The following is a 13788-nucleotide window of genomic DNA, read 5'->3' as shown; positions in this document are numbered from 1 at the left end:
CCCAGCCCGATGTGCCTCTGTCCGTTGCCCAGCCCGATGTGCCTCTGTCCGTTGCCCAGTCCGATGTGCCTCTGTCCGGTGCCCAGCCCGATGTGCCTCTGTGCGGTGCCCAGCCCGATGTGCCTCTGTCCGGTGCCCAGCCTGATGTGCCTCTCTCCGGTGCCCAGCCTGATGTGCCTCTGTCCGGTGCCCAGCCTGATGTGCCTCTGTCCGGTGCCCAGCCCGATGTGCCAGTCTTTGATATCCCGCCAGTTACCGGACCCGGGAGGTGGAACATTTTACCCAGCTAGGACTGTTTGGAGCGTCCTGAGGCCGCTCCTTGGGGGGGGGGTACTGTCAGGAATGGACTTGCCAATAATGGTGGGACTCACCTGCCTTGTGGGCTGCAGTACCAGGGCTGGCCAGCGGGTGCTCTCAGCAATCACCTGAAGCTGATTGCAGGGGTTGTATTTAAGGAATGGCCAGACTCACAGTCAAGGCCATGGTGTGTGTTTTCCATGGGCCCCTGTATCTTATATCCTGTATTCCTGTTCCTGTCTGACTTGTTGCCGACCCTGCCTGATCCTGACCTCTGCGGACTTCTGCTTGATCCCTGGCTTGTGACCCTGACCATTCTCTGCCTGACCCTCTGTACTGCGCTGCCCGTGAGTTAATGAACCCAGCTTGTGACCCCGACCACTCTCCCGCCTGTTCCTGGTACTCCGTTTGCCCGTTTGCTACTGACCCGGCCTGCCTGACGACTCTTGCATTGTATGTATTGTTATCTGTGGGTGGTTTGGTTTGTTTGCACTGTGTTTATGTTTAGTTTTGCACTGCGTTTTGTATTGTTAGTCTTAATAAATTATATTGTTTATACCATATCTGAAGCCTGCGTTTCCCTGTGTCAGTCCACATACCTCTGGTCATACCCTGATTCCTGACACATTGAGGCCGGCAAAGAATGTAATGCGGTGCGATGTGCACTACATTACATCCAATGGAGTACAGGGGAGACATTGGGGGTCTTTTAGACCCTGGATGTCTAAATAAAGAGAACCTAATTGTAAAGAATTAAAGTTACACCCAAGTACATAACTCCTCCCTTTAAAATTTTTTAAGGCCCTCCACCCCCACATATATGCACAACCAAACGTAAGAGCACACGCTGGAGCGCCTACACGTGATAACATTGATTGTGATACACGTTACATATCGCCGGTCACACCAGAATGAGAGGATAATTCTAGGAGCAGACCTCCTCCGTACTCTATACTGATGACCTAGAAGGGGCTATAAATGTGTCACCTATAGATAATACCGGGGACTAAAGGTTGTCACCATTTCAGCACACACAACTTAAGGTTTGACATGTTGGATATCTATTTACTCGCTGCAACCTCGGCTTTTATGGTGTAATTTATTGCTTTTTTGTGCCCTGAAACTAACTTAAGTGTATATTTTACTGAAATTTGGCATTTCCTAGACTTTGTGATAATATTTTGCGAAATAAAAAATTAGAACTGCCGCTATTTTATTCTCTAAAGTCTCTACTTTTAGAAAATGTATATATTGGGGGTTTTGTGTCATCTTTAGGGCTAAAATGATTTTTTTAAACGTGTGCAAAAAATGCAAAAATGGCTCTGGGAGTGAAAGGAAGAAAGGATAAGCTGGACACTCCCCTTTCCTGAGGAGCAGCCAATCGGTTCTCATTACACTGCAAGGTCTCTCCCCTCCCTGCTAGTCCCCGGGTGCGGTGCTGGAGACAGGTGGGGGAGGGGAAGAGGAGATAAACAGCGAATGTTACACATATTAAATGTTTTAGTCGCTATAAAGCCCCTTTCATTCTTTACCCCCCCGGACATTCCTAAAAGAGCCTCAGATTTATATACATTTCTTGTTAAAAAGGAATGTTTCCTTCCTCCTGAGCAGCAATGTAAGGGGCTCTATGCTCCATACTCCTGACCCCGGCACTCCATCATTGTGTTGGCTGCATAGTGTAATGATTGCCCATTGGCTGCCTGTGTAGTGTCATCATTGTCCTTTGTAGGCCATGTATGGTCAGGATGGTCCTTGTCTTGTCTATTTATTGTCAGTGCTGTTTGTTTAGAGGACCATATTACTAGAATTTATCTCCACAATGAGGAGAATGTTCCGGCCCCGGAAGTAGGGGAATGTTCTGCCCCTGAAGGGGTTCATCTGGGTTCCCACACTATATATGTGTGTATCATCATCTGCTGGAGATAAAAGACATCACAGTGACTATGGAGGAAGAGGACGGACGTGACTATGGAGGAAGAGGACGGATGTGACCGTGGAGGAAGAGGACGGACGTGACCGTGGAGGGAGAGGACGGACGTGACCGTGGAGGGAGAGGACGGACGTGACCGTGGAGGAAGAGGACGGACGTGACCGTGGAGGTAGAGGACGGACGTGACCGTGGAGGGAGAGGACGGACGTGACCGTGGGGGAAAAGGACGGACGTGACCGTGGAGGAAGAGGACGGACGTGACCGTGGAGGAAGAGGACGGACGTGACCGTGGAGGAAGAGGACGGACGTGACCGTGGAGGGAGAGGACGGACGTGACCGTGGAGGGAGAGGACGGACGTGACCGTGGAGGGAGAGGACGGACGTGACCGTGGAGGGAGAGGGCGGACGTGACCGTGGAGGGAGAGGGCGGACGTGACAGGGGGTTACTGGATGTAAATAGGAAATAACATCTTATTACCTCCTTTGCTGCCACTTCTGGTAACGTCTCTTTTCTACTTCAAAACCACCTGGAACTTCCTGCCTGACATCACTTCCTGTCTGTCTTCCATAGAGACTTCCTGTCTGGGCAGAAGTGATATCACCACCTTGTGGAGCTCAGAGGAACTGCAGCCCTGAGAAACATCTGTAAGGCTCCAGTCACATCTTTGCAGTTTGCTTTTTGTTTGTTTTGCAGTACTTTTTGCAGTTCATTTTGAGTTTTTGATATGTTTGTAAGGGTGAATGTCACCAGCACACCGAGGATCACCAATATGGGTCCAAAAGTTTTAATGAACGATCACATAGTTACAGCAAGGCAACATTTTGGAGACTCGCAGGACCCTTTGTCACATGCCTGATGAAGGGGTCCTGCGAGACTCTGAAACATTGCCTTGCTGTAACTATGTGATCGTACATTAAAACTTTTGGCCCCATATTGGTGATCCTCGGTGTGCTGGCGACATTCTCCCTCGCTGATTCTGTTCAGTTCCAGCCGACGGTCGCTGCAGCACCCACTTATACACACCGCCATTTGTAACACAGGAACATGAGTGTTTGGATTGTACACTTGCATGTTGATACGTTTGTGATGCATTTTCACCGTGTTTTGTGTTTTGTTCAGCTTTTTTTTTTCAAAGTGAAATATTTTTTTGTTGGGCAGAATAAAAATGCAAAAACACACTGCCATGCATTTCAGCAGATACTCCATTGAACTCTATTGTAGCAAAAATGCTGCTTTTTGCTTTCAAAAATAAGTCCCTGACCCTTTCCAAAAACAAGAAAAAAGCATTAAAAAACGCATTTGTGTGAACGGAGCCTGAATAATCATTCCTGTGAAATATCTACCTTACACGGCTACCAGGGAAATTCAAATATAACACAAGATAAGGAAGAACAAATCATTCTAGCTCTTATGGAACCAACACTTTAACAAAGATATTTTATTACATATAGAAAATAAATTAAAACAGATTCCTTTTGAAATCAAATCTTTTTGGTAAAGAAAATTGTGGCGGAACCGTTCCGCCTGGGCTTCCTTGTGTGGAGCGATGTGTCTCAGCCAATGGTCCCCTTTTCTGGCACGTCTTCCAGTGCTCTGCCAAGGCAGGTATTAGAGCTCAAAACCAATCCTTTCCCTGATATCCCAAACCACGAGTCGGAACTTCACGTAGGGTGAAATGAATCAATCTTTATTAAGCACAGCTCAGTATATACAGCTTCACCCCCACCAGACAGCCTGGCATTGGGTTTTCCCCACCCACAACAAAACCCTACAACACAAAAATACAGTATGAACTCTATAGAAGTGAAAGACTACAAGGTCACATTTCCCTAAACAAACAGTGTAGAATGTTTGTCTCCATAACAGCCGCTAACATATGCAGCTTTACAAAGGGGAGAAAGCTGAAACAGAAAAAGCAAAATGTTATCACAAAGGGACGGTTCTTCACAAAAATGTAAAATATTCTTTAAAGTATAAAAATATAAATCAAACCTCTCATAATGAAGATGTTAGACATAAATGACAAGGATGTGATGGTCACAGAGGAATGGTGGTGGAGATCTCTCACAGTAAGAACACTTCCTTGAATGGTTCTATAAATAAAGAATGAATCCTGGAGGGAATAAAGCTGTAAAGCAATAAATAATATATAAACTGGGCCATCCACTTCATCCATAAAGACATTGTGATTGAAGATCTTCTAGATCACATAGAAGGAGGACTCATCCATGATTTCATACATTTGTTTGGAAGGATAGAACAATCCTCAGAAGGGAACATGTAGGATGACAGGAAAGGCTCCTGACTGGTGAGATCCTCCAAACATAATGATGACATCCATGAACTGGAGCGAGCTCGTTGGGGTGATAAAGCCAATCTGGAAACACTGTGTAGACGTTCTCCAAGAACTCAGCACACTCCAGGTGTGGAGAAAGTCTCCAGGTGGGTTTAGCCTGTCATTTATCATAGATACAAACACACTGTAACCGGGATGGATCACTCTGCCATTTGCTCTCTTTTTTAGTCTGCTGGCATAGCTGTGTCCAAATTCGATAGATCTGTACCTATGATCCGCTGTGCTTTATTTCTCCTCCTGAGACCAACACTTCCTATCCTCCGTCCTACAGCCATCATACTACACTGCAGTGTGGATGGGAAGAATACTCTCCATGGTGCAATGATAGAAATGGACCAGAATTCCTGGACACCAAAACACCAATCATATGAATGTGGAACTCTTTGGAGTAATCCTCTTTGGTCCAATGCCTTTTTTTTTTACACAAGTTTTCTTTTTTACACAAAATTGACACTTAAATGATATATTTCTCACACAAGCCATGGGTATATGTGGAATTACACCCCGAAATTCATTCCGCTACTTCTACCGAGTATGGAGATATCACATGTGTGAGACTTTTTGGGAGCCTAGCCACATACAGGAGCCTGAAATCCAATGACCACTTTGAAAGCCTGAAGGTGCGTAACTTCCTCATTTCACTTCCTCACTACCTATCACAGTTTTGGAGGCCCTGAAATACCAGGATAGCACCATCCCCCCCAAATCACAGGTCTGATATACAGGTCTGACCCCATATCTGGCCAGCTTGCTGGTGAGAAATTGTTTGAATGCTAGGTGGCCAGAAAAATTAATGAAGGACTCATCAAAGCAGATGTTTTGGTGGGGTGTATAGACATCTGCACATTTTTGGTTAAGGGGATTTACAAGGGGATGAATTTTGTGGATCCGGTCAAATTCAGAGTCACCCCGAGGATGACAGAGTGTATTGTCATTGAAATGCATAAATTGCATTATATACTAATATCTATTCCTGGCCATGGCAGCAGAGAACACGGCATATTATGAATCGGGTGTGAGGACCAATACAACTGCAAATCATTTTTTTTAGTAATGCCCATGTGGAGGGTTAGGTGCAAAAAAACCTTAAATTCAGAAGCCGTAATGGGTTTCCATGCAAATGGTCTGGCAAGGTTTGAATTTGGGTTGGTGGCGATAAATTGTTGTGCATGTAAATTGCTTTGATACAGATCCTCCGTGAAAAACAGCTCCAAAAAATCAAGGGGAGGAGTTAAATTTGCTGTTTCCACCTGAATTTCGGGTTGGGAAGTGAATGGGGGAAGTACGGGTGCTGCAGAATTTGTGGGCTGCCAATCAGGATTTGCAAGCACATCTGGAAGGATACTAGGGGCTCTACGGGCCTGTGTGTGAATTCTTGGTGGTTGCTGGACAATACTTGTGCTCACCACCCCACCAGCTTGTACTGCACTTATGGAACTCACCACGTCACCAAGTCATACTGCAGTGCTGGTATGTGAAAGACCAAGTTGTACTAGGCAGCTGGTGATTGCCATTTCACCAAAAGGTAGTGCTGCACTAGTACTGGCATTCTGCTGCATATGAGAGTCATCATGTGATTGTAACACCTCATCACCCTGGGAATGGGGTCGGGTACACCTGACCTTAGCAGGAACCTCTTCTCCATCGTCTGAGCGATCTGTCAGGGTAGCACTGCTGTCTACAGGTTCGTATTCTGATTGTGTCAGTGAGTCTTCCCCTTCGCTCTCACCTGACATGCTCAGAATCCCGTAAGTCTCTTCACTAGAGTACCTTCCGTTTGACATTTTGGCCACTAAATTTTTAGGTACCTAGTGCGACTCAAAAAGAGAGCACCTGGCTGTCAGGGACTGCTTGAACTGCTACAAAAAAATTGGCTTCCAAGTACTAACAGAGATCAGGCCTGATTCTGCCAACACTGCGGTTTTGTGTGCAATGTATCAAGTGACAGTGACCTACTGACACTGCACTTGCTGGGGGAGAAGTGGGGGTAAGTGTAGGGGCTAAACGCAGGTGCTGGCAGGTGCCGGGGCTGATCCCACTAATGCTGCATTTTTGGGGACTCTATACTATTGATAATGCTGGTATAGTGCTGATCTGATCAAAGATATTGATCCGTTTAGACACTATACTAGCAATGGAGGTTTATTGTGTTTGAGCGTCTTCCTGGCAATCAAGGTGTTAAATGTGATGACTGAAATAAAAAACATATGGTGCCTTATCCCAGAGATAATAACAGCTTTAATGTGCTTCCATAATGCACTCACATGTATTATATAACATTGCGCTTTAGATGTGTCAATATCCGCAATTTGCAGTAAAGGACAAAGCAGAGGGTTTGTGTCCACACACTTTCAGTACTCGCCGTATGTTAGGTGAGATGCGTGGTGATGTCACTGCCCCTCACCAACGTGTTGCGCTACACAACATCCCCCGGACGAAGATACAAAATCCCTGTAGCGCAACGCATTGGGGAGGGGCAGTGACGTCACCGCGCATCTCATCTACCATACGGCGAGCACTGAATTTGTGTGGACACACACCCTCTGCTTTGTCCTTTACTGCAAATTGCGGATATTGACACATCTAAAGCGCAATGTTATATAATACATGTGAGTGCATTATGGAAGCACATTAAAGCTGTTTTTATCTCTGGGATAAGGCACCATATGTTGTTTTTTCCTCTTTTACACGAGACATACGAGGAACACAAAGGCAGTGGATTAAGAAACGGATCAAAGGAGGGAGTATCCCTCACAGGCTCACAGCATTACTGCAAAGAACCAATCCGTATATTGAAGGAGAGTATATCTGCTTTTGCTGGAATATCATTTGCACAGTGTCACTTGGGACAGTATTGTTGATGATTTCACATTATATAGTATTTAGTTTTTATATTTATTCCACCATGAATTTTTCTGTGGTTTATTTATGGAACATTTGCACATCTATATGAATATTGCACATTCAGTGATTTGGTATTATGATATCACCATTTTAATTTATTTTATTGAATTTTATTATTTAATCACATAAGTCACCATATATTGTATCTTTATTCTTTTATAAACACTTTGCACTTTTATTGGTATTAGAGCGCGGTAATTACATAAATATTTAATTGATATTAAATGCACATCTTCTGAGAGTGGGCAAACTAACCAGCGACCTAATACACATATTTGTCAGTACACCTCAGTGGCTCACAAGTTAATTAGTGTTTTTAAATGTGATGACTGATGTAGTGACGGACAATCTGACACCATCTGGGAGGGACACTAACTGACGCTAATGCTATCTGAAGTCGCTGGTGACACTAATACAGTGATCAGCAAACAACCTGTACACTGTACTAATGACACTGGTGACAGGGCAGCGAAGGGGTTAACTGGGGGGGATCAGGGGGTTAAATGAGTCCTAAATGTGATTTTACTGTGTGTGTGTAATGCATGGATCTTTCTTCTCTCTCTGGGATGGAATGTGCTCAGAGAGAGAAGATTGTTTCATTTCCTGTACCTGTGTAATGTAACCACAGGTACAGGAAGATCTCTGATAGGGCAGGGATAGATCATCAGATCCGAACATCACTGGCCTGAACATGATGATTGATCGGTCAGGAACTGAATCACGGCAACGGCAGGTTGGTGCATGCGTGCGGTCACCACAGGAGCACGAACCACATATATAAATATATATATGTACACATGATTTTGTGCAGGGACTCCGCCCTGTAGAAGTATTTCTGCTATAGGGAGGACTTAAAGCAATTAAGGAAAGCGCGGCGCTGTATTTCTATTTATTGACATTTTTACACATTTATATGAGTATGTTTAGGTGTGGCCAGCATTGTTTTAGTTGAATTCCCTGTTAAGTTGGTTTATTGATTGTTTATCACCTTTTTTAGCTGCTTGTGGGAATACTTTGTATTATTTGTGCTCCTCTTCACTAGTGTACCTTTCCAGTTCCTGTGTTTATAAATATGGACACAGAATGATCTCTGATTCTGTACAGGTGATCAGCAGGTCCAGGTGATCAGCAGGTCCAGGCCTCAAATCATTGGCCTGGACCTGATAATCGGCTTGTGGTGTACTGAATGACAGCACAGTCAGGGCGGTGGGCTCACACGTGTACATGTACTGTATGTGATCTGGAACAGAGGGACTGCCCTGCCGCAGTATAAGTGTGGTGGTTGGTCCTGAACTGGTTACAGTCAGATTGTTTGCTGATGATCTTTCACTTACTTTGGTCCAACCCAACACCTCCCGGCCAGTCCTATTCTCTGTACTCCATACATTTCCCTTTCCAATGCAGCGCTCGCCTCTGTAAAACAGAATGATAGTTTCCTTGGCCCACCTCCTACCTGGATTATTTGGGCATTCATCTCCCTCGCTCGTACAACACACTCCATGAGGCCAACTACATCCCCACTTTCAAATACTTGAGAGTCCTACTTCTGTCCTGGACTCATCTTCACCTCTCCTGGATAGGAAGGATCAGTGATGGAAAAGTGGCAATTTTACCAAAACTCCTTTACAGAACTACACTTCTGTAAGGATTTCTGTGACCTGCTGGACCTCAATTTCACCACACGAGGGCGCTTCATCTCTACTATCTCCATCTCCTGCCCATTACCAGACCAGAAAAGAGAGGGGAATCTCCATGATATCATATACACATGCGCATTATTAATACGTTTCTGGTTAGTGCGCATTTCTAACTTTTGCACTGGGAATCAGCGAGCACCATTACTGGACTGTGATTTATTTATTCATTTTTTCATTTTGCTTTGGTTTCATTATTTATATCTGCCCACAATATAGGAACATCACACAGCGCTGCTTTATCTTTATATATATGTTTATACATTAGAAACAAGGAGGTTTGGGTGTTCCAAATGTTACTAAATATTTCTTGGTGCCCAGATTACCCCACTAACCCCCCTTTACACCACAATACATGGCTCCTTATGGGCTGACTTAGAAGCATTGCTCTGTTCTCAAACTTCTCACCATTCACTCCCATGGAGTCCTCCTAAATCCAGACCTACGTCTATCAGCCTCTTGATGGGTCACACACTCTGCACTGGGGACTCTAATAAATATTCCAGAAACTTCATATCCCCTCACTTGCCTCTCTGTCCTCTTTTGGGCGATCCTAAAAAGGTCCTAAAATGGCTACAAACATTACTAACCTGCCACCTTCCCAGGAACCCTTGGTACATCTTATGGCATTTGAACCCCCAAGACCTCACAAGTTCCCAATTTAAAATTGGCTATAAATGTTCTACTAGCGGCAAAACAAAGACTTGGAAACAAGAGCTTGGCCCCCTCGTGGAAGTCCATCTTAGCAAAGATGCCGTCTAAGATGTCTAATAAGAAATTCTTAGAAACCTGGGCCCCGTGTATACATTACACTCACCCCCCCATGTCCCCTGACATCTACACACTGCTATAGGCATTGAGGCCCCAGGTTTCTGGTAAGGGGGTCCCCGATGTCCTCCATCTGTTCTTCATCTTACCACCTTGTTCTATTTCCTTCCCTCTTCCTTTTCTCTCGGCCCCCTGACCTGGGAGGCCTTGGTTACTGGGTATCTTGCCTATCCTCTGTGCAGGACCCGACTCTCACACCCAGTCCAAGAGTGTCTCCCGAATTATGGCTAACTCAAGATTTCCCCTCCCCCTCATTTTATTCTCTTCTCCTTCCCTAATTATCCTCTTGTTGCCATTCTTACAATGTGTATGGTTACTGTAAACCCGATCTTGTAACACGCCGCGCTCATTGATCTTTATATCCATCACTTGCATTCTCTTGTATGATTTACGGATGCACGCTGGAATTGTTTTCATGGGTTGGTTACTTCTGAACATTTGTACGAGTTGCACAATGTATCCTACAAAACTTTAATAATAAAAACTTACTGCAAGTGAAAGTTAGTTGGACAAATGTGAGGAGCATTTCCCCCGCCGAGATACATTGTGGCCATCATTTATTTTACACAATGATTTCCTATGATGGTGAGCTCCATCTAGTGGCCTCAATGCAGCATTTTCCTGAAATCCCTCTGTGATATGGGGGTTTGTTAGCTCCTGTGGTAGATGTTTGTAAGTGAGTCCACGTCAGTCAAGACTTGCGGTTTATCGGCACGACAGCCCACTTTTATTAAGAAGGAAAATGAAAGTCTTTACACCATAAGGTTTCCCACGCAGGGGATTTTCCAGCTTTGTCAACACATCAGATCACTGAAAATGCTAGCTCACCTGGCTACACTTCAGCAGCACCACTGATCTTTACACTGGTCCCCCAGACTAGGACTTCTTCAGGATTACTCAGCCTTGGTTACAGCACCTCACTACACAGGTCCACTCCTGGCTTCTACATAGGGTTCCCCACCCCCCTCAAGCTTGATCACTCCTCCATTGACTTCTGGACTCCCTCCAGCCCCTGGGATTCCCTCCAGCCCCCTGGACTCACAAGCCACTTCAGGTCCCCCAGACTCTTGGAGCTGTCCTGACTTTCCCAGTCCTTGGGCAAGGAATCCCACCTCACAAGGGATGCAGTCTCCAGCAGGAACCCCCAGCTCTCCTGACAGGGTCCTGTCTCCAAATGGCAGAAGACCTGGCCTATAACAATCCTGCCCACCTATGTATTCACACAGGCTGCAGGCATCTAGCACATGGGACTGAAGGACTTGTCCCCACCAAGAATCTCTGGAACCTTCAAGCTCCAGGTCCTGACCCGGAACTACCAAATCCATTGACAACCTAGAACAGTTTTCTCTGCTCACAAAATACATGTTGGAGCTTCTCAAACAGCAGCCAGGAGGACCGGGTGTCATTGTCACAGTGGCAGGACCTCACACTTCCACACCTCCATCAGACCTCCAAGTGTTTGTGAGAGCTTCTGCTAGAACATTGGCTCCATTTTTACTCTTCTTCTATCAATGGCCGACCCGGTCCCACACTTCATCCATGTCTTTGGGGGCCTCTCATCTCCTTATCAACTGTTCCTTCCATGATGAAGATCAGCCATGGAGTATATCTGAGGTGTATATCAGGGTGTGCTTCTTCCCCACATGAGAGCTGGGATGTCCAGCAACATTCATCTAGAAGACATTTCCCACACTCAAGGCACCAATACACCTCCAGGGTTGTGTGGGACCCCTGATGTACAGAAAGACAGGACTTCATTGAGGAACATTTCCCTCACTCAGGACAGGAAAGTGGCTTCTCCCCCATGTGAGATCTCTAATGTCTGTAAAAACTGGATTTGTCTGAAAAACATTTCCCTCACTCAGGAGAGGAATACGGCTTCTTCCCCGTGTGAGATCTCTGATTTCTGTAAAAACTGGACTTGTCTGAAAAACATTTCCCGCACACTGGACAGGAATACGGCTTTTCTCCTGTGTGACATCTCTGATGTATAACAAGTCCTGATTTGTATACAAAACATTTCCCGCACTCAGGACAGGAAAGTGGCTTCTCCCCAGTGTGAGATCTCTGATGTCTGTAAAGAATAGACTTGTCTGAAAAACATTTCCCGCACTCAGGACAGGAATACGGCTTTTCCCCTGTGTGACTTCTCTGATGTACAACAAGTTTTGATTTTTGTGCAAAACATTTCCCACACTCAGAACAGGAATATGGCTTCATTCCCTTGTGCAGTCTCTGATGATTATAAATACTGGACTTAGCTGAAAAACATTTCCCGCACTCAGGACATGAGTATGGTTTTTCACCCGTGTGAGACCTCTGATGTTTGACAAGATCTGATTTTTGTACAAAACATTTCCCACACTCAGAACAGGAAAATGGCATCTTCCCCGTGTGAGATCTCTGATGTCTGCAAAGACTGGACTGCTGTGAAAAACATTTCCCGCACTCAAGACAAGAAAACGGATTCTCCCCTGTGTGCATTCTCAGATGTTTGTGAAGACTGGACTTTACTGAAAAACATTTCCCACACTCAGAACAGGAAAACGGCGTCTCCCCAGTGTGCATTCTCCCATGGCTGTGAAGACTGGACTTCACTGAAAAACATTTCCCACATTCAAAACAGGAAAATGGCATTTCCCTTGTGTGAGATCTCAGATGTTTGTGAAGATTAGACTTCTCTGAAAAACATCTCCCGCACTCAGGACATGAATACGGCTTCTCTCCTGTGTGAGATCTCTGATGTGTGTAAAGATTGGACTTAGCTGAAAAACATTTCCCACACTCAGGGCAAGAATGTGGCTTCTCTCCTGTGTGAGATCTTTTATGATCATCAAGTTTGGATTTATAATGGAAACACTTCCCGCACTCAGGACAGGAATATGGCTTCTCAGCTGTGTGAAGCCTTTGGTGCGTTTTAAGATTAGACTTTTGTGAAAAACATTTCCCGCACACATGACAGAAATATGGTTTTTCACCTGTGTGAGATCTTTTATGCTCATTAAGATGGAATTTAGAAGGGAAAAATTTCCCGCACTCTGTACAGGAGAACCTCTTCTCTGTTGGAAGGCCGGCCCGGTCCCGCACAGTCTGAGGTTCCTCAGGATACGAGGAATCCGATGGTCCATCTACACTGGGTGGTGCCAGATGAACATTGGAGGGAGCCGGGTTTTCTCCTGGACTATACTGTGTGATGTCCTCATCTTCTACTTTCCAGTCTGGAGACAAAGTGAGACAATCCTCGGAGGTTTTCCTCATCTCCCGGCCATGGACTAAAATACAAAGACAAAGAGGATTACTAGACAGGAGCTGATTGGTTCCCCCAAACCAGGACTCCGCCCACATCAGGCAGCTTGGTCTCTGAGGAGCTTACAATTCCACCCTCAAGGGAACTAGGAAATGGCTCCTCTGATCTCCTACCAGGTCATTTCTTTATTCATGGACCTTAGTCAGAGAGTGAGGAAACAACCAGAACTGTCTTTTATAGGAGGGACAGTGATGAGGGGATTATAGGACGAGGGTCCCCACCCCCTCTATCACTCATCACCATCTTCCCAACACAAGAAGTACTGCACTTCCTTATTTAGTCCATGATTTAGTCATGAAGAACAGCGGGGCTGAGCCCCACCAGAGGTCAGAGAGTGAGGATGGGGGGAGAACAACCAAGATGAAGACTGGACTGATCCTGAAGACCACCATCATTGGGGTATTGACTCCTCCCTCATTATCACTTTCTGTTTAAGGGTCCAAAGTTGGAGGATGTTATCACATTATTATC

At 45.3% G+C, this 13788-nt stretch overlaps 1 protein-coding gene across 1 annotated transcript in view; it reads right to left on the bottom strand.

Annotated features, from left to right (window-relative positions):
* The window catches only part of LOC149468102 (uncharacterized), a 79111-nt gene extending 65766 nt beyond the window's left edge, over window positions 1–13345 (bottom strand). The window contains exon 1 of the mRNA XM_089670637.1: window positions 11927–13345. Within this exon, the coding sequence (XP_089526763.1) occupies window positions 11927–13268 (1342 nt within the window). The 5' untranslated portion in view covers window positions 13269–13345. The remainder of the gene's footprint in view (window positions 1–11926) is intronic.
* Window positions 13346–13788: the final 443 nt, after the last annotated feature.

Source organism: Staurois parvus, unplaced genomic scaffold, assembly GCF_062004578.1.
Source record: "Staurois parvus isolate SC_StPar_1 unplaced genomic scaffold, SC_StPar_1.0 ptg000092l, whole genome shotgun sequence".
Classification (NCBI taxonomy): domain Eukaryota; kingdom Metazoa; phylum Chordata; class Amphibia; order Anura; family Ranidae; genus Staurois; species Staurois parvus.
This window is presented reverse-complemented; position numbering and strand designations above follow the sequence as displayed.